Source organism: Ricinus communis, chromosome 9 (assembly GCF_019578655.1).
Source record: "Ricinus communis isolate WT05 ecotype wild-type chromosome 9, ASM1957865v1, whole genome shotgun sequence".
NCBI classification, from domain to species: domain Eukaryota; kingdom Viridiplantae; phylum Streptophyta; class Magnoliopsida; order Malpighiales; family Euphorbiaceae; genus Ricinus; species Ricinus communis.
In genome coordinates, this window is record NC_063264.1 from 4734917 (window position 1) to 4753942 (window position 19026).

At 34.3% G+C, this 19026-nt stretch overlaps 3 protein-coding genes across 7 annotated transcripts; 2 read left to right on the top strand and 1 right to left on the bottom strand.

The window, feature by feature from the left end:
- The first annotated feature begins 2217 nt into the window (after window positions 1-2217).
- LOC8265755 lies at window positions 2218-10593 on the top strand. Of its 3 annotated transcripts, XM_015724875.3 has the most exons (24): window positions 2234-2783; window positions 3214-3431; window positions 3553-3658; window positions 3735-3836; window positions 3955-4014; window positions 4119-4197; window positions 5301-5448; window positions 5542-5665; window positions 5780-5960; window positions 6102-6130; window positions 6430-6578; window positions 7192-7294; window positions 7461-7556; window positions 7647-7702; window positions 7800-7923; window positions 8195-8257; window positions 8357-8416; window positions 8509-8670; window positions 8854-8927; window positions 9007-9100; window positions 9187-9323; window positions 9428-9508; window positions 9618-9723; window positions 9811-10593. In XM_015724875.3, exons 1-20 carry the CDS (start codon window positions 2610-2612, stop codon window positions 9065-9067), a joined length of 2169 nt encoding a protein of 722 aa, XP_015580361.1. In that variant the 5' UTR covers window positions 2234-2609; the 3' UTR covers window positions 9068-9100; window positions 9187-9323; window positions 9428-9508; window positions 9618-9723; window positions 9811-10593. The 3 variants fall into 3 exon arrangements, with proteins under 3 accessions (XP_048235180.1, XP_048235179.1, XP_015580361.1); XM_048379222.1 differs by lacking the exons at window positions 9187-9323; window positions 9428-9508; window positions 9618-9723; window positions 9811-10593 and having other exon boundaries at window positions 2229-2783; window positions 8509-8747; window positions 9007-9074; XM_048379223.1 differs by lacking the exons at window positions 8195-8257; window positions 8357-8416; window positions 8509-8670; ... (4 more) ...; window positions 9618-9723; window positions 9811-10593 and adding an exon at window positions 8035-8188 and having other exon boundaries at window positions 2218-2783; window positions 7800-8004.
- Window positions 10594-11583: 990 nt separating this feature from the next.
- LOC8265754 (heterogeneous nuclear ribonucleoprotein 1) lies at window positions 11584-15656 on the bottom strand. Of its 3 annotated transcripts, XR_007217329.1 has the most exons (4): window positions 15251-15655; window positions 12548-13878; window positions 11994-12055; window positions 11584-11870 (listed from the first exon to the last, which is right to left on the bottom strand). XR_007217329.1 is itself a non-coding variant. In XM_015724865.3 (2 exons), exons 1-2 carry the CDS (start codon window positions 15470-15472, stop codon window positions 12688-12690), a joined length of 1413 nt encoding a protein of 470 aa, XP_015580351.1. In that variant the 5' UTR covers window positions 15473-15656; the 3' UTR covers window positions 12328-12687. The 3 variants fall into 3 exon arrangements, 1 of the variants encoding a protein (XP_015580351.1); XR_001535909.3 differs by having other exon boundaries at window positions 11584-12055; XM_015724865.3 differs by lacking the exons at window positions 11584-11870; window positions 11994-12055 and having other exon boundaries at window positions 12328-13878; window positions 15251-15656.
- A 1173-nt stretch (window positions 15657-16829) lies between these two features.
- LOC8265753 (kinesin-related protein 4) lies at window positions 16830-18634 on the top strand. The gene is made up of 3 exons (XM_002528330.4): window positions 16830-17190; window positions 17315-17400; window positions 17498-18634. The coding sequence occupies exons 1-3, from the start codon at window positions 17107-17109 to the stop codon at window positions 18351-18353; spliced, it is 1026 nt and encodes a 341-aa protein (XP_002528376.2). The 5' UTR covers window positions 16830-17106; the 3' UTR covers window positions 18354-18634.
- Window positions 18635-19026: the final 392 nt, after the last annotated feature.

The window sequence follows — 19026 nt, forward strand, 5'->3', positions numbered from 1 at the left end:
TTAATTAATTATGTCTTAAATATAATATTACAAATTAGTTGGTATGATTAATTATTGTGTTGTTTTGTGGTAGATGTGGTTGTGTTGAATTAGTTTAATTATCAGAAAATTTTGTATGGGTTGATTGTCGAAATAAATATTATGTTGGACCGTCTGTAAGATAATTGTGATATGTGGGGTATTGTGGAGTTCGAAAAAATAATGTAGTTTTGGTGGCCTGACTCCCATTAATTAATTGCAGAAGATTTGAAGTGTTTCTAGCAGGTTTTGGACCCATTATACGAGGGGTAAACTTCTATATTTTAGAGGAGGTTCTGCCGAATTTTCAGTAGAATTTTTGAGTCTGAATTTTCTTAGGCAATCTATTCTAGGAGTCTAGATCTAGGAAAAATTAAGAATATCTTATTAACTGAGTATTTTCGTGAATAGATAATCTGTCCATCCAGCCAGCTCCACCTGAGGTATATACGTAGACTGCAGAGCGCGACAGAACTGTGAGTTAAAGTCATATGATCAACTGCTTTTGTGTCATGTCTAATTTAAATGCATTATTAATTAATTAATAATAATTATTATTACTTTTAGTATTATTATTATAAAAAGGTTTAATTTTATTATTATCGATACTATTATTAATATTATTACCATTATTGTTTTTACTATTAATTTATTATTATTATTATTATATCTGATTTTCATGTTTACTATACTCGAAACTATTAAATTTAAATTCTTAATATGTTATTGAATAAACTATATTTACCTATGATTATATTATTTATAATTATTATTGATTCTAGGATTGTGACATGGGGATGAGGCGGCAGTAGAACATTGCCATATTATGGGTTGTATCAGGACCGCGTGTACACCAATATTAATCAGAGACATGTAATAAATGTTATTTTTGGGTTTGTCCTAGTTGAGTATAATTCTCTAGGCTGTGAAAGTTTGACTACTGGAAGAAGGTCCCTTGTCGAACGTTGCTCTTTAAACGCCGACTTATTTGGAAATCAAGTGTCCAGGCTGGATTTAAGGACCCTGGTTGAGCTTTGCTCTCTGGGCGCCAGACCTATTGGAATAAGAGAGCCGAAAGGCTACTAGTAATGAGGTTAGAGTTTTGCTGAGGCACTTGTCCCATAAGTATTTGAATTGTATTTTTTTCTGAATTATGGCATATGACATGTGTTTTAGTATAATATGATATGTTATTTTGATATAATAAATATCTTATTGAGGAGACTACAATTGTTATAGGATTATTTTAACTCGCTCTTGAGGCTGACAGTTTCAATTTTAATTTTTCAGGTGACAGTTAGGTTCTCCGCCGTCTTGCTTTTGACAGACCGACTTCCTTCTCCATTGGGCCTATTGTAATTAATTTATATTTTTGTATTTTAAATTGTTTAAAATTCTAGACTCTTCGCAGTAGTATATCTGGTATATTATGTTTAATATAGTCTTTAACAAATTGTGAAATATTATTAATGTCTAGTTAGAGACTTGTGAATGGCATGTTGGGTTGATTTTATAGTATATTTATACATGCATATTTGAATTGTCGATTAGTCATACTCACTACGGATCTTGGTGGCTTTAAACCAACCTATTCTCTAGTGTCCGACACCGGCTACAAATCCGGTCGTGACAGCCATGTCATCTATAGATTAAACTAATTATATGATGATATATAGTATTTTTTATTCAATATTATATTTATATTAATTAATTTTTTTATTACTATTTATAATTAAAAATCAATCTATATAAATATAATATTTAATAAAAGATACCACATCTCATAATAATTAGCTTAATTTATAAAAGATTTGTTACGCCAAATCTATCTAATAATTTATGGGAGTGTGACGTGTCGGCGAGATTGCGCCAAATAGCATTTAATATATTAGCTCAAAAGTCAGCAAGCACAGCCATAGTTCAATAAAGTACATGGACCCATTTTTAAATATGTAAAACATTAGAAAACTTGAAAATAAATTCAGTTATTTAATATGAAAAATTAACAAACAAAATTATATTTTTGAGGACTATACTAGTAAAGATAAATAAATAATATTACGTGGAATAAAAATAAAAAACCGACATAAAAATATTTAAAATACTAATATTAATTTAGATATTAGGTTGGTCCAAAGATACTAGGCCTACTAACTAAAAGACGCTCCTATCCGTTTTTATCCTCATTTCCACGTAAAATGCCAAGCTATTGGATACAGAAGAAAAAAAAGCAAAGATAAATAAACTGAAAAAAATAATGAACCAATAACAGTAATACTGATTCATTAATGAAAAAAATTATAAAATTATATATTAATTAAATTTTATGTGTAAAAAAAATAAATATAAATATTAAAAAAAATTTATATATTAAAAATAGTGACATTTGCCAAAAAAATTCAAGTATATATAGCCTTAACAAAGAAGACTTGTGTTATATTACACAAAAGATATTATGATTTCTAGCATGTTCCAAATGTTATATGAATGTTAATTATTTCTGTGCTTTTTATTTTCTTCTAAATTCCAAATAATTCATTTGCATTTTCTTTTGGGGAGTAACGGCCCGGAGTTATTTTTCAGTTTAAACAATGAAAGTTGCAGTGATTGGAGGTGGAATAAGCGGACTTGTGTCAACTTATGTTCTTGCAAGAAATGGAGTTAAGGTTGTGTTGTACGAGAAAGAGGAATACATTGGCGGCCATGCTAAAACTGTCTGCTTTGATGGTGTTGAGTTAGACTTGGGTTTCATGGTCTTTAATCGTGTAAGTCACCATTTTCCTTCTTCCGTTTCATTTGCTATTTTTCCTTTCTAGTTCTCTTTTACTCCTATTTTCTCCATTTTTACAGTCCAGTGGGCTCAAGAAAAATAAATTTAACCAAAAATAAAAAGAAAAGGGGTTTGTGAATATACTGATAGTCTTGCTCTTCTAAAGGTCATTGCTGCCTTTAACAAATAAGTACACAGGTTTAATAACCTAGCTTCCTAAATTTCACATACGTACTTTATCTGATAACTAAAGTATAAAACATCCTTAAATTAAGTTTCTTTTATTTAAAGTAACAGTGAGATTAACTTGCCCAAAGGGTCCAAGGCATTATCTCAAAAAAGTCTGTAATTCATGTGCTGTTCATATACTCAAATGCAGTATGATAGTTACAAGATACTGATTATGGACATGAATCAATAAACAGGTAACATATCCAAATATGACAGAGTTCTTTGAAAGTCTTGGGGTAGATCTGGAGTTATCTGATATGTCATTCTCAGTTAGCTTAGACCATGGTAAAGGTTATGAATGGGGTAGCAGAAATGGCCTTTCAGGTTTGTTTGCACAGAAAACGAATGCGATCAATCCATACTTTTGGCAAATGATTCGTGAAATCATCAAGTTTAAGGATGATGTCCTCAGGTCAGCCAGTTTACTATCATTATAAGTTTTTAATGAGTATGCATGCAGTGGAATGTCTAAGGTTTGCTTCTATGTGATCACAAGGTTAAAAACAATCCTGACAAGTAATTCTTTGTCTCAGTTATCTCGAGGTGCTTGAGAACAATCCCGACATTGACAGAAATGAAACATTGGAGAACTTTATTAGGTCACGGGGTTATTCTGAGTTATTTCAGAAGGCTTATCTGGTGAGAAATTTCTTACAATTTATCAAATGTATAATTCGTTTTTGTTTGAATCCTGTTAACCAAATTTTCAGTATAGGTTCCAATATGTGGTTTAATATGGTCCTGTCCTTCAGAAAAGATTATGAGTTTTTCTGCCTACTCTAGTCTCTCATATTGCCGTAATCATCATTTATTTGAGGTAAAAGTTCTTTCTGAAAGAAGTAAAATAAATATATATTTATATCGTTAGTGATGTAAAGTTATTAAGAATTTGGTCTATCAAAACTTTGATGAAATATAGCTCGATTCTTTCGCAGCTCTTTGGCCACCCACAATGGCTTACTGTGAAACATAGATCACATTCTTATGTAAACAAGGTATTTGCCGAATCGTTCAGAATGTTGCAGATCTCCTTTGTTTCTGTGTTTCTGAATAATCTTTTCAGAAAAATTCTACTAAATTATAGAAGCAAATAAATCAGGTCAGAGAAAAACTGGAAAATTATGGCTGTACAATAAGAACTGGATGTGAGATACACTCTGTTTCCACGGATGATAAAAGTAAGCACTAGTATTAAGTTTTAATTTTCTGAACTTAAATTGCTGAATACATTAAGCAATTCTGTTTTTTTTTTTTTTTTTTTTTGTGGACATTATATGTATTATCAAAACTTAATGTCATTGGAAAATAAAAATCTGGTCGATGCTAAAAAAAGTGTCATACCCAAATCCCTGGATTAAATATACGGATAAAGTTTTCTTTAAAAATAAATAATGCAAAAATCACCGACTGATTTTAGCATCAGTATTATCATAATAATCTATTATATACAATTCCAGAATTACATTTCCTTACAGTCTAACAAAAAATAGAAGTGCGTTGCCTGAATTTGATGTATCTGTAATTACATCTGGCAAAGGCTTAAATTATTCCCAATTTGCCTCTAATCATTACTTCACAATTGATTTAGAGATTTAGTTTTGAACTCCACACCGTCAAAAACTCTTAAAGAAATATTTTACCACCAAGAGTTCAACCCGGCACGCTCATATATATATATATATATATAATATTTAAATTTATTACGATTTTAATTAATTCCTTCCCAGTTTAAATAGTAAATAATTTAATTACAGAATTATAAAAACTATAATATTAAAAATAATTAAATTTATCAAGCTTTTACTTTATTTATTTTATATTTTTTTCTAACGTTTATTATAATAACTATATGCTTTATTATAATTAAGGATTATGATTTAATATATTTAGTTTTTTTAAATGCTAATTAACTTTGAATATAGTCCATATTATAATAATATCAAGTCATTCTGAAATAAATAAAATACTTTTTATAATTTTCATTGCAAATTGGCCAACTAAATATAACAAATATCCAAATTTTACTGGAGCAAAGCAAATGAATTTCTCAATATTAAAGTTTCAAAAAGAGAAAAAGAAGAATTTCACAATATTAAATACATCCAAAGTTTTATAATAAATCTCAAAATCATTATACAAATGTAACTATGATGTATATTCTATAAATACAAAAAATGCGCATATCTTAGGAAAAGGGTAAAGAAATCTTGGCAATGAGAAATATTATATATTCAAGCAATAATGCTGTTTCCTATATATATAACTTGAGAATTCTTAACAGGTTGCACAGTGTTATGCGGAGATGGTTCTGAAGAACAGTTCAGTAGGTGCATAATTGCTGTTCATTCCCCAGATGCTTTGAAACTATTAGGAAACCAAGCAACATTTGATGAAAAAAGACTACTTGGTGCTTTCCAGTATATGCATAAGTACAAGCTTTTACTCTTCTGCTTCTTTCTCAATCATTTGCTTTTGGATGTATAATATATGTATGCATTACATTCTTCAACTCTTGATTTCAGTGAAATCTTTCTTCACTGCGATAAAAAATTTATGCCCCGAATTCCAGCGGCATGGAGTGCATGGAATTTTTTAGGAAGTACAAACAATAAATTATGCCTTACATACTGGCTTAATGTGATTCAGGTTTGTAACATGTTTTCTTAGAGGAGATGAAGTGTATTGCTGGTTCCAGAACTCAATTCAGAATCGAAAGTGAAATATACCCATAGACTTTTTTAATGCTGTCAACTCTTGTAGAATCTTGGTGAAACAAATCCGCCTTTTCTGGTGACACTCAATCCAGATCATACACCAGAACATACCTTACTGAAGTGGACGGCAAGCCATCCAGTCCTATCCTTAGCTGCATCAAAAGCTTCACTTGAATTTGTACATATTCAAGGAAGGAGAGGACTTTGGTTTTGCGGAGCATACCAGGGTAAGTTACTGGATTTAATTCGTGTTAAATGTCCATGAGAATTTACCTTAGATTTTCAGGAATATTTACATTTTGGATTTCCGAATTAGCTTCATTACAATTCATCAATTGCGTCCTCTACGTTACATTTTCTTTTTTCAGGTTATGGCTTCTATGAGGATGGACTGAAGGTACTAATAAGTGCTCCTCATTTTTCTTAATCATAACTTGAATTAGTTTCTTAAGGTATATAAATGACTTTACTTCTGGGTTGCAATGGAACCAAATATGTATTTGCTCCACCTGAAAACTATATCCTTGAGAAAACAGGTTCTCTGGAAAATGTATTGGAAATTTTTATTTATTTCTCTTATTTTTGGAACTGGGGAACTGACAATAAAACTTATACTGCCTTTTCTGCTTCTCCTTTTCATTTTAGTAATTCATGGGCGTTCTACAACTAAGAATTGAGGTGGTTGTTTCCTTGCAGTCTGGCATGGTTGCTGCCCATAGTTTGCTTGAAAGACATTGTACTATTCTGAGCAATCCAAAACATATGGTACCTTCTCTGTTAGAAACTGGGGCGCGCCTCTTTGTCACTAGATTTCTCGGAAAATATATCTCTACTGGCTGTTTAATGTGAGTTCACCTATGAAGATAATCATATCCTTTCTCATATCACTTGGCTGGTTTTTGCATTCTATTGTTGAATTATGCTATCTGTTGAATTACAAAACTGCCATGTTGTCTCTCACTGTCTTGAGAATTTCTTTATTTCATTTCTATTGTACTACGAATCCCTTCAACTTTGATCTACATTATTTTCCATGTTGCTGCAACTTAGCGAGCTTCCCAAGATAATGTACTTTTATACATTATTCACAGTTACTTCTATTTCTGTCTTCTTCTAAGTTCGTACATCTAATATAAGCCTTAGCCGTCATACATCTTTTACATCGCTGAATTTGCATTACACATGTTATTAAGAATCTGTTTTCTTGGGCTTTTAAAGTAAATGTTGCAGAAAATAACTTATTTTTTCTATGCCTCTATAAATTTCTTTCCCATGCTGCAATTACTACTAGATTTTGAGTTGCACCTTTTCTAGCGGTAATAAAACTCAATCCCACTTCACCATACTATTTAACTTCATTCATACAGTCTGCTTACCTGATATTTTCCCATGCTATGCTGTTGACCTAAATTTAATATTATGTGGAGAAATTGATAGATGTAAATTGTGGTATGACAGTTTATTGGAGGAAGGAGGCACAATTTTTACCTTTCAGGGCACCGTTAAAAAGTATTTCCCTAAATCTATTCTGAAAGTTCACAATCTCCAGTTTTATTGGAAGGTATGTGCTTTTCTTATCTCATTTTATAGGATTCACATGACCTTGATGAAACATGGTGTCATTTATCGTTAATATGCAAAACTTTAAACTCGAAGCATCTGGTTGTAAATCAAATGTAGCATGTGCAAAAAATTACCATCACTGACAAGCAATAAAAATGTCACAGATAATGACACAGGCTGATTTAGGCCTAGCAGATGCATATATCAGTGGTGATATTTCATTTCCTGACAAAGATGAAGGTCTTCTAAAACTTTTCATGGTGAGCCAATTGATCATGGTCCTGCGTTGAAGTGTATCTTTTTGTTTGAACTTTCAGTGAACTGTCTTCCACATATAATTTAAACTGCAGGTTCTCATTGCCAATAGAGATGCTAATATATCTGTATCAGAACGCAATAAGAAAAAGTATGCCCCCATAACTGACTCTGGGAATATAATAGTACTAGCCAATGTTTCCCGAATTAGTGATTTGTAATAGAGTTTTCTCTATCTGTTGGTGTAGGGGTTGGTGGACACCAATGTTTGTCACAGCTAGTATTGCATCTGCAAAATTTTTCTTTCGGCATGTTTCAAGGAAAAATTCTCTTACTCAGGCCCGCAGGAATATCTCTCGTCATTATGACCTGGTACGATCGTATTAATTATAACTTTCTCCTCCATCCATCTGTTTTGATGTTTGAATGTCTGGAAAGGAATTATGAATGGAGGTTGATGAGTCACTAAGTCAGATGAAAATGGTTGATGAGTCACTAAGTCAGATGAAAATGTATGTACAATGAAACAACAATTTTATAAAGCAAGTGCATATGTGCATGTTTTCATGAAAGCGGTACTCCATTTTAGTTTCAGAAGTTCTGATGAAAAGCTTATGTTCCTTTTCTTGTTTTGTGTCTATAGAGTAATGAGATGTTTTCTATGTTCTTGGATGAAACAATGACATATTCCTGTGCAGTATTTAAGGTCAGAAATCAACCTTCTGAATTCTGATACATAATTTTACACGATGCATGATTTGAACTTGTGATATATTCTTCCTTTTTTTTCTGAGCTACTTTAAAGACGGAAGATGAAGACTTGAAATCTGCACAGATGAGAAAAATTTCACTTCTGATTGAAAAAGTGAGTGATCCTGTTGCTTGACCATTTTGGAAAAGTTACAATTACTGACATGCATTATTCAATTCGTATGTTCATTTTTTTAACCAATCCAGGCAAGAATCAATAAGGAACATGAAGTTCTTGAGATTGGTTGTGGTTGGGGAACATTAGCTATCGAGGTTGTCAAACGAACTGGATGTAAATATACTGGTATCACTCTATCGGAGGAGCAACTAAAATTTGCAGAAGAAAGAGTGAAGCAAGCTGGTCTTCAGGTATGAACTCAAAGAAAAATTGCCACTTTCCTGAAAGTATTTATTCCTTAGCTCCCTTGAGATTTAAGCGCAACAAGGTTTGTCCAAATTACACTCAACAACATCTTGCATTAGAGCCTACCATCTTACTAGAATGATCACCAAAAATCATTGGTTTTTAACCTTAGTTATTGACGATATCAGGATAATATCAGATTTCAGCTCTGTGACTATCGCCAGTTGCCTGATACCTACAAATGTGACAGAATCATATCATGGTAAGCTTGTCCCCTTCCAAAATTATATCCAAGTATAAAATGCTGAACAAATTACATGACTTTCACCGGTCTTGTTCAGTGAAATGATAGAAGCTGTTGGACATGAATACATCGAGGAGTATTTTGGCTGCTGTGAATAAGTATTAGCAAAAGACGGTCTTATTGTTCTACAGGTAACGACTAATGAAAAAATGAGAAGAAACCAAAAATTTCATTTTTCCATGTCAGTTTAATGTTTAATTTTTTTCTGCTTCTTCAGTTTATATCAATGCCAGAAGAACGGTATGACGAGTATAGGAAAAGCTCAGAATTTCTCAAGGAATATATATTCCCAGGTTTATGTGCACCATCATTAACAAGGATAACAACAGCCATGGCTTCTTCAACAAGACTCTGGTATAATAAATTTCACTTTCAGCTTAATTTAATTTCTTGATGAATTACTCCGATTTTCTTATTCTATAAAGTAATTTTACTTTTCTTTTCTTCTGTATCAAAAGTATGGAGCATGTGGAGAATATAGGAATTCATTACTATCAAACACTCAGATACTGGAGAAAGAATTTTCTGGAGAATAAGAGGTGAATGTTACTTTTGAGTTTTTACAGCCTTCATGTTACTTTTGAGTTTCTCTATTTTCAACTTATTCACTATTTAAAAAGAATAAAATTAATGCTGGTGCGTTGTCAGCAAAATTCTGGCTTTGGGGTTCAATGAGAAGTTCATCAGAACATGGGAGTATTATTTTGATTATTGTGCATCTGGGTTTAAGACACGCACACTTGGAGACTATCAGGTATTTTACTCATAAAGATTCAGTTTAGCTCTTTTATTGAGCTTTCTCTCTCTCAATCTTTTTAAATTTATTTACTGTACAATGTAGGTTGTTCTATCGAGGCCTCGCAATGTTGCTGCACTGGGCAATCCATACGACGAATTTGCTGCGGCTTGTTGATCCTATTATACCCAAAAGGGACACCGAGTTTATCATTTCACTGTAGCCAGAAATATGTCAGTTTTAATTGCAACATGCACGAATAAGGCCAACTGGCATATGACACATGGAAACACAGAGCAGCTAGCTTGTGACATGTGTATGCATTGTGCAAGGTGGCTAATGTGCTAGATATCATTGTCAAATGCATGTATAACATAACGGCTGAAGTTGCCAAGACAAACCGGATACAAATAAACTAGTTTCACTCTATCTTAAGAACAGCTAAAAGTTGCAGAAGCAAAAGTGAATCAAACTGGCTTTTAGATATTAATTGTGAGGGAATAATAGTTTAAGAACTTGGACTCTGTTTCCCTTGTTATATCTCTGAAACTTCCATTCAAAGTTCGCGGTCGCAAATGTCTTACGGTGTTTACCCCTTGTGTGCATGTGCCTAAGATATCAAGTTTGAACAGCATTCTGATATCCGGGCCACATTAGTTTTGTCCTGTACGAGTATTGTGAATTGCATCTTACAAATATGACAGAGATCGCAGCCCGGTGAGTTTTGCGATTCTCGTTGCCAAAGTCCAATTAATAAATTTTATGCCAAATAGATATGTAACAGTCATCTCTTGAGTGGAATGTTAGAGCATGTTTGGTTGGCGTGAATCTGTATTAGTAGAAGTAATAATGAAATAGAAAGATAAGAGAATTTATGGCCCACGCGGATATTATGGTTGTTGGACATTGCATTTAATTCATAATTATCTTCAATTCTATACGGACAAAGGTTATGACGAGTTCAGGGGAGACATAGATTTTTGGAGAAATACATTTTTCCTGGCAGATGCTTGTCTCATGCAAGATAGCATCAGCCAAGGATGCTATTTAAGACAAGTACCTGGTGATGTTGGATTTGGGCGTAAAAGTTTATTCAAAAACAAAGGCTAGGTGCAATGTTATTCCTAGATGGTGCTGATTCTTCTGGAACCAATCATGATTTTACTATACTATAATAATTTTCGATTTATGGTCTTGTCCGAACGTTCCTCGTCTTGATTTTGTGCTAATACTAGGAAAATTCTTAGTCATGGTATTCAAATGAGAAGTTTATTATAAAGCGGACAAAGTATTATTATTATTATTTCGACCATTGTGTTGTTGGCTTCTAAGACGTATTCAATAATAGAATATCAAATGTTATGTCAACTTCACTTGGTGCAGAATTACAAGCTCCCATTCACATATTAAGTCACAGGGATTTATAATATTATAATGCAATAAAGCACGTCTTTATCTGCGATTGTCACAGAATTCAATTGAAAAGAACATTAGTTTATGATCATCAATGATTTCAAGGGATAGGCAAAAGAATTAAGAATAGATAAATCAGATGTTTTTACGGAATAAATTGACAATATTGCACATCCCTTCTTCAACTTAAATCATACATACATCGCTCTTAGAAACGGTATTAACCCACCCAAAAGCGATGACATTTTCCATGGCAAGTACAAAAAAGAATGTCTGCATAAAGCCAAAAAAACACACAACAATCCTCAGTACCATGGAAGGAAGCAAACAAAACCAAACTCTCCTAACTATCAATAGAATGAAGTAATAGGTGCACTTATAGAGCCTGAACCATTTCAACTGTCCGCAGTGGTATTAATAAAAATCCATCATTAGTAGATAAGCTAATAACATTTGCATGCACACTTGGCCCTTTCACCCTTTTCTTTATAAAATAACTTACTATAGTTATAATCAAAGTCTTTTGCTCCATTCCAAAAATCGATCAACACCATTACTATTGACAATTTCTATCTCTAAATGTTTGGAAAGACATATTTAATCTATTCCAATGCACTATATCCTAAACAATCAAGTTTCCACATCTTCGCATCAAGAGATGGCTAACTGCAAAAATCATCGTACCGCAAGACCTCACTAGCCACCAGGAACTGGAATGGTTGAGAAACTTAATAACTTTTAATGCCAAGAATCTGCAAAAGAAGATTGACCATTAGCTGAAAAATGGTCTTTCTCAAGTTAACTCACAATATCAATCGACAAGTCCTCTTGAAATTCCATTCCACGCTGAAAAAAACCCCCAACTGAACACACACCCACTATGAAGCTCGGCCATGAGTGGACACGTCACTCCACCTTACAACTCGAGCATCTCCTCCTGTACAACACAAGGGCAAATACAGGGGGAAAATGATTATGCCATCCTCAAAGTGTGAACTACCACTACGATTATCGCTACCCATTTACGAAGTGATCAACCCAAGTGGCTCCACTGCTATCAGTAAAAAGAAACCTCAATTCATCTCTGTATGCCTACTTATCATACTTAATCAAGCATATCTAAATTCTAGATATCCTTTACATTCTTATTTCTAGACAGAAAGGGCAATAAGTGAATGCTAGTAAGGTGTTAACAAAAGAACAATCAACTGCAGTCAAACAACACAATTTAACCACGCAATAGATTAAACACTACGATAGAGAATGAAAAGTTTCATAGCAGCTAGCAGACAATTATAAAGCAAGCCAAACTTAAACTACACTCAGTAAGCAAAAATATTAGAAAATAAGGGCATCTAGTATGCCTGGAACTACTTATTGTAAACTAGCAAATAGATAATGCAAACTATTGGGATTTAAGCAATCCAACCGGTCCCAAAGCGCATCAGCATCCAATATGAGCCGCTCCTTGCTGCTGGGAACAAGAAATCTGCAAGGGACCTCATGACAAAAGCAAGAGGCACCCTTCAAACAACAATGAACATCCAGTGGGCATCAATGTGTCTACAATCATTGTTGTTGGCCTTGTCGGGCCTGAGCACCACCATAGCCCCCACCATAACCAACTTGCGCACCATGAGGTCCATTTGCTTGAGTCCCATAATTTCCAGAAGCTTGTGATGGATCGGATCTCCATCCTGCGGTTCCATATCCTGGATTTCCATTTGCATCACCATAGTCACTTCCCATGTAGCCACCACCACTCCCCTGTAGTTCTCCACCTGCACCAACATTGCTATTTGGAGCACCCCCCGAACGCCCTCCAACAGCACTATATCCAGCAGGATTCCCATAAGAGCCATCATTTCCACCATAACTACCATATCCATAACCCTGATTCCCATACCCAGCACTTCCGCTAGGAGATTGGCCAGCAGGTGCTGAACCAGGACCACCACTACCAGCACCAGTATTTGCCCCCCAAGAAGCAGCATTTCCATAGCCCATAGCACCATAACCAGAAGGAGCTTGACTGCTCCATGAGCTTCTGGGGGCACCAGGTGGACCACTTGCATACCCAGCATTTGGGACGGCTGGGTTCCCATAGGCAGCACCAGCTGGGCCTCCATAACCAGCACCAGCACCACCATAACTGCCATAGCCACCATACCCAACACCATTATTGGCAGGACCATATCCATAACCAGGCCCACTATAACCAGATGAGCCATAAGGAGGAAAGCTACCTCCGGTGCCCTGAGACTGCATATACCTATTTGAATCAATTCGACCTTCATATGAACTTGCATTGCCTCCAGAAGCACCATACCCTTGATAACCACCAGCACCGCCGCCGCCGCCGCCGCCAATGTTGCCACCCCCACCCATAGAGCGATTTCCCCCACCAGGATTAGCATCTTTAGGAAGAGCACGTTTCACTTCAACTTGCTTACCATTCAAATCATGAAAAGTTTTGTGCAAGACCCGGTCAACCGCATCCTCATTATCAAAGGAAATAAATCCAAATCCACGAGGCCTTTGGGTGTTCTGGTCATACATTATTACTACATCAGTAACAAGGCCATAAGCTTCAAAATACTGACGGAATTCATCATCAGTCAGAGCAGGTGGCAACCCCCCAACAAATATCTTCTTGGTCCTGATGTTTCCGCCACTGCCAGAATTTCTGGGAGGATTCAGGTTTCCAGATCTGGCATTGGTTTGCTGCTCTTCTCTTGACAAGGCTTTCTTTGCTTCAACCTGAAAAGGCAAATAAGTGGTCAAAAATGTAAAAAGCAAGAACAAACAGGTGATGGAATGATTTTAAAATGATTCAGTAACTGCTGAAGATATTAAGATACTTGGTATGTGCAAAACAATAGGTTGCCGCATAAAGAAACAATATAATATCAGTTGAATTCATATGCATAAACTATTAAGAATTGAACATTCATTTCTCAGATAATCAAACCACAGAAAGGGACATTTTAACAGTCTTAAAGTGGATTGTGGTCACCAATTTTCTTGTCTTCTCTTCGATCTAGACAGCAGGGTTAGTGGTCACAGAGAGGGAGCAAGCAGACCATGTATATAAATATAATGGATGTATAATGTCACAAGTGAGTTTTATAGAAGTTAGAAAAACAGAAGTACAATAACAGGAATACACAACTGTATTCTATGGACATCAACTGAGTTTACAGAGGTCCAGTTAACAAGATCACTGATCAATTTGGTAGAAGGTAGATGAAAACGGTATTGGATAGAGCTCTGAGCTCTAAAAGCTGAGCAAGTAAAGCATAAGGTATAATCAAAATACAATAACAGCTAGGCTGATTTCTATTGAGCTGATAAGATACAATTTGATAATAGAATAAAAGCAAGCAAAATTTTGGAGCTTAAATTAATGAAGAGAATCAAAAGGGCAAACTCCCTAAAAATATCATTTCCACCTGAATGTTAATAAAAGTAAAAACAAAAGATAGAAGTAATTAACTCCAAACTAATGGACAATTAAAATTAATATTCAGAAATATGAAACAACAAATCAAAATCTTCTAGGACAATAAAAACACTGAATCAGTAGTAGTCACTAAGTCAGAACTAGAAATGAAAAAAAAAAAAACACAAACCAGGAAAACTAATAACATTTAAGATGAAAAACTGATCCACTAGTACTTAATTATTATAAAGGAAACCAGAAAACCACAGTTCACTAGCACCACCACTAACAAGATAAATCACCTACGCCCAATTAAATTAACTCTATAAGCTAATTAAATCATTAATTCCAAATAAAATCAACAGCAAAATTCAAAGACCATTAACACTAACGAGCTAAATCTATATTTTACAATAAACCCAACTCCGAAAACCAATATACAATTAACACGAGCAAAGCAAAGCCCATTACCAAAACTGTACCACACGACTATCCCCGTAAGCAAAACTACAAAAAGTTATCTCAAATATTATTAATAATACTAACAAACTGAATCTAAATTCCATAAGCCCAACTAATGAACAAAATCATTAAATTAACAGATGCAAAACAAGAACCCATTATTAAAACAGCACTAAAACAGACATCTCACAAGCAAATAACGAAAAGATTAGAACTTTTTAATCTCACCGTTCTACCATCAATAGTATGCTTATCTTGAAGAACCCTATCAAGTATGTTAGGATCTGCAAAAACAACAAAACCAAATCCCCTAGGTCTACCAGTAGTCTTATCTCTCATTACTACAGTTTGCACAACGTCACCGTATTGAACAAAGTAGTCTTTGAGCTTATCCTCAGTTGTTTCCCATGAAATTCCACCAATAAACAATTTCCCCTGATCTGAATCCATATAAAGTTTCTAACTTTATATTGGTTTTCTCCCCTTTGGAGATTTAAATGATACAGGGTTTTTGTCAATTTGGGGATTTTGGGTTTGATGGGGTTTTGGTGGAAGAGGGAAATGAGAACCGAAAGAAAGGGTTTGGTATTTTGGGGGCGATGCGAGAGATAGAGAAAGGAGAAGAGAGGGAATATGACATGGGATAATGCGTAATGTATGCGATTCGGAGGGTGGAGATTTATTCAGATTTAGATGAATGGTCAAGATTTGTTGTGATGGGGTTCCAGGAGATGAAACTCTGTCGTTTTTCAAGAATTGACAAAGGTGCATTTCTAGCTCGACTGCTACCTCAGCTTAAATATTGATCACATGGTGTGCACATTATATTTATCTCTCTAAATGCTAACAAGTTTCAAACGTTCAATTTCTTAATTTTTGGAGTTTCATTTTTTTTTTTAGAGAGGAGTTTCATTGATTTGGTTACACAAACTATATTCTCACTATTTATATACATATACAATTGAAAATCTCACATCATATTAATATCAACGACCTACAAATACGCTTTAAAGTAATAATTATTAATAATATGATTATATGGTCTAATTTGGTCTGTTTTATTGTTTAAAATTCAAAAATCAATAAGAGCATGCAGTGTAAGAAAAAGATAAATTTTGAGTCTGTGCAACTCTTTCTATCTATAGTAAAGGACTTTAATTATATTTAAAAAATAATTTAATTAATCATAAAAATGTCGTCTTATAAACTAGCAACTATTACTATTTAATAGACAAAGTAAAAAGGATGAGCGGCTATCCAGTAATTTAGAAAAATCGACGGTATATATTGATTCACTAGCAAACAATGTGATAAAGAAAAGAAAGCAGCTATTTCAAAATTTCAATTCTCACGATTAAAGAGGTATAAGTGAAGTTACCATCGGACACCCACCAATGGATAAACTGATTTGGCTGATAATTGTTGCTGGAAAAATGATGGGTGGACCCTACGCACAATAACCAAAAAGTGGAGCGAAGGTGGAGCTTAACTAAATTAACCTAAAAAATTTAAGGGCTTAATTGAACTGTTTTGGAAATATTTAGGGTTTGAATGGGACATCTTAAATAGTTAGCAATTAATTATGCTAGAGTGAAAATCATGAGTTCATATCATGTGTAGGTTTTACTTAAAAAAACAAAGAAAGAAATCTTTAAATTTGAATTTTTGGGCTTAAGGCCAATTAATGCAACTCCATATGCCATATTGAACTCAAGCTAACCTACTGTTCTTTCATTCTCCATCAGGCCAAAATAATGTATTTAGAAAAGGGAGAAGAAAGAAAGAGCCCGCAATCTTGCAAAATGTAGAGATAGTGAGACAAAGCTGTAAAATTCAAGCCTGTGCCTCCTTTATTAAATTTGTTTGCACCCACCTTCCTTCTTTTCATCATTATTAAAGTCCAACGTTCCTATTTTCAAAAACCGTTGGAGCCAATTCTTTTTACCTCACATGACACATACAAACACACTCTCTCCTCCTCTGTATCTCTCTCTCTCTCTGTTACTGTCTCTATTTTAGCCATTCTCACCATGACCAGCAACCTCTACCCAGATATTCATCGCTCTTAAACTTAGGTGTCTTTAATGGGTTGCTTTCTTGGCTGCTTCGGCTTTCCTTCAAAAAGAAAGAGAAGAAAACCAGCCAATAGAGTTCAACCGGGAGATCATGTAAGCTTTTTGTTTTTTTTTTTTTCTTTTTCTCTCCTTCTAGATTCATCAATTTGTAATTTCATTTTTATTGATGTTGCATAATTTCAATGCTGATGTTCTTGTTTTGTCTTTCATCTGGCAGAGACTTGGTAGTTATGAACCTCTTGATTCTGCTTCTACGAATCTTGATGCTAAAGCAGAGCCCATTAGTAAAGACTCTGAATCCAGGTCAGTTATTGATTTAGAAGTCTTGGCTCCTTTCATCTAATGAATATGCGTTTCTCTGTGCTGAATTCTTGCTTGTTTTTGTGTTTGTTGTTGACAGTAAGAAGCCTAAGGAGCCTTTGAACTATAAAATTAAGAAGAAAGTCAGCTTTAACTTGAATGTACAAAGTTATGAGCCTATTCCAAAAGAAGATGAAAACATAAATTATTTCTGGGAAAATGATGATGAAGAAAAGAGAGATGAAATTAGCAAAGAAAATGCAAAAGAGGGTCAGTCCAAGTCTCTTTCTGAGGACGATTCAGTCGCGGCCAAAATGGCATCTTATCCATCAAGTTATAGATATAGAAACTGCACTGACAGCTATGATGATGAAGATGAAATAGCATATGAAGAAAGTGACTTGGATGATGACGAGGATGAAAACGACGATGATGATTCTGATGAGGATTATGGTAGTGGTGGTGATATGGATAATTTAACAACAAGCCGAGATGAGTTTTCTGAGACATTCAAATCTTTGTCTTTGAGTTCACAGATGAGAGATTCTTTGACCAGAGAGAATTCTGAAAATTTGAGGCCCCTTGGAGATTTGAATTCGGTGGGAATGAATAGAAATGCTCGAGATAGGAGTCAGTATGTTCATTCTGTGTTGAATCCAATAGAGAATCTGAGTCAGTGGAAAGCTGCGAAGGCTAAAGGAATGCCACAAGTAAAGCGCCAGAGAAAGGAGAATGTAGCACTAGAGCAACAAGCGCAGTTGACGCAAGAAATTTCAGTTGATGCCAGCCTCTCAAACTGGATACTTAATACTGATTCATGTCAATCAACAACTGCATCCATTACCAAGAGTAGCACTGAAAGTATATCATCAAAGAAAAGTTCATTTGACAGGACATTTCCATGGAGAAGTAGAGATGACATGCCAATTTTAGATATCACAAACTTGGAGGTTTGACAAGTAACTGACATTGCTCAAGTTCTTCTTTGAGTTGGAAAGTTTATACTATACATTGATATGGATTGAATCTTGGAGTAATTCTATAGAACAGACATGTGAAAATAGTTGTTGTCTTATGAGGTTTGGAATGGATCCGTAAATTAAAAGGTGCATTAGAAGTTGCTCTTGTTATTTTTATGCAGCCTACACAAGGCAAGTGTGAAACAATTTCAGGGTGTTGTTTGTACTTTGTATCTCCATTTTTTATTCTTTTAATCCATTTCTTTTGGTTGGTTTGAGGAAAATTCTATTATTGAGCAGATCTGCAATCTTCAGAAAGTGGGCTGATTTTCTTGGAATTTTTCACTCTTTTCATTACTTCCCCACTGTTTGTTCCATAACTAGTAGTAAGAGAACAATTACCATTTTAGTGAATATCAAAATAATTCATATTCTGAATTTTAAGGGTAGAGCAGTAGATTTTGGAAATTTGGTTTCAAAAGCTAACCTGAAGAATCATTTGGGTGGCAAAACTGGCCAATCACTTTAAGTTCGGCATAGCAGCGTTGCTTCAAATGAAAGGTGTGCCCATCAGAAAGATTATTCCTCTTTTTTTTTTTTTTTTAATGTACTGTTAAAACCTTTCGCAAAAGATTTCCTGAACGATTGTGAAAGTAGAATTTATCGCCAT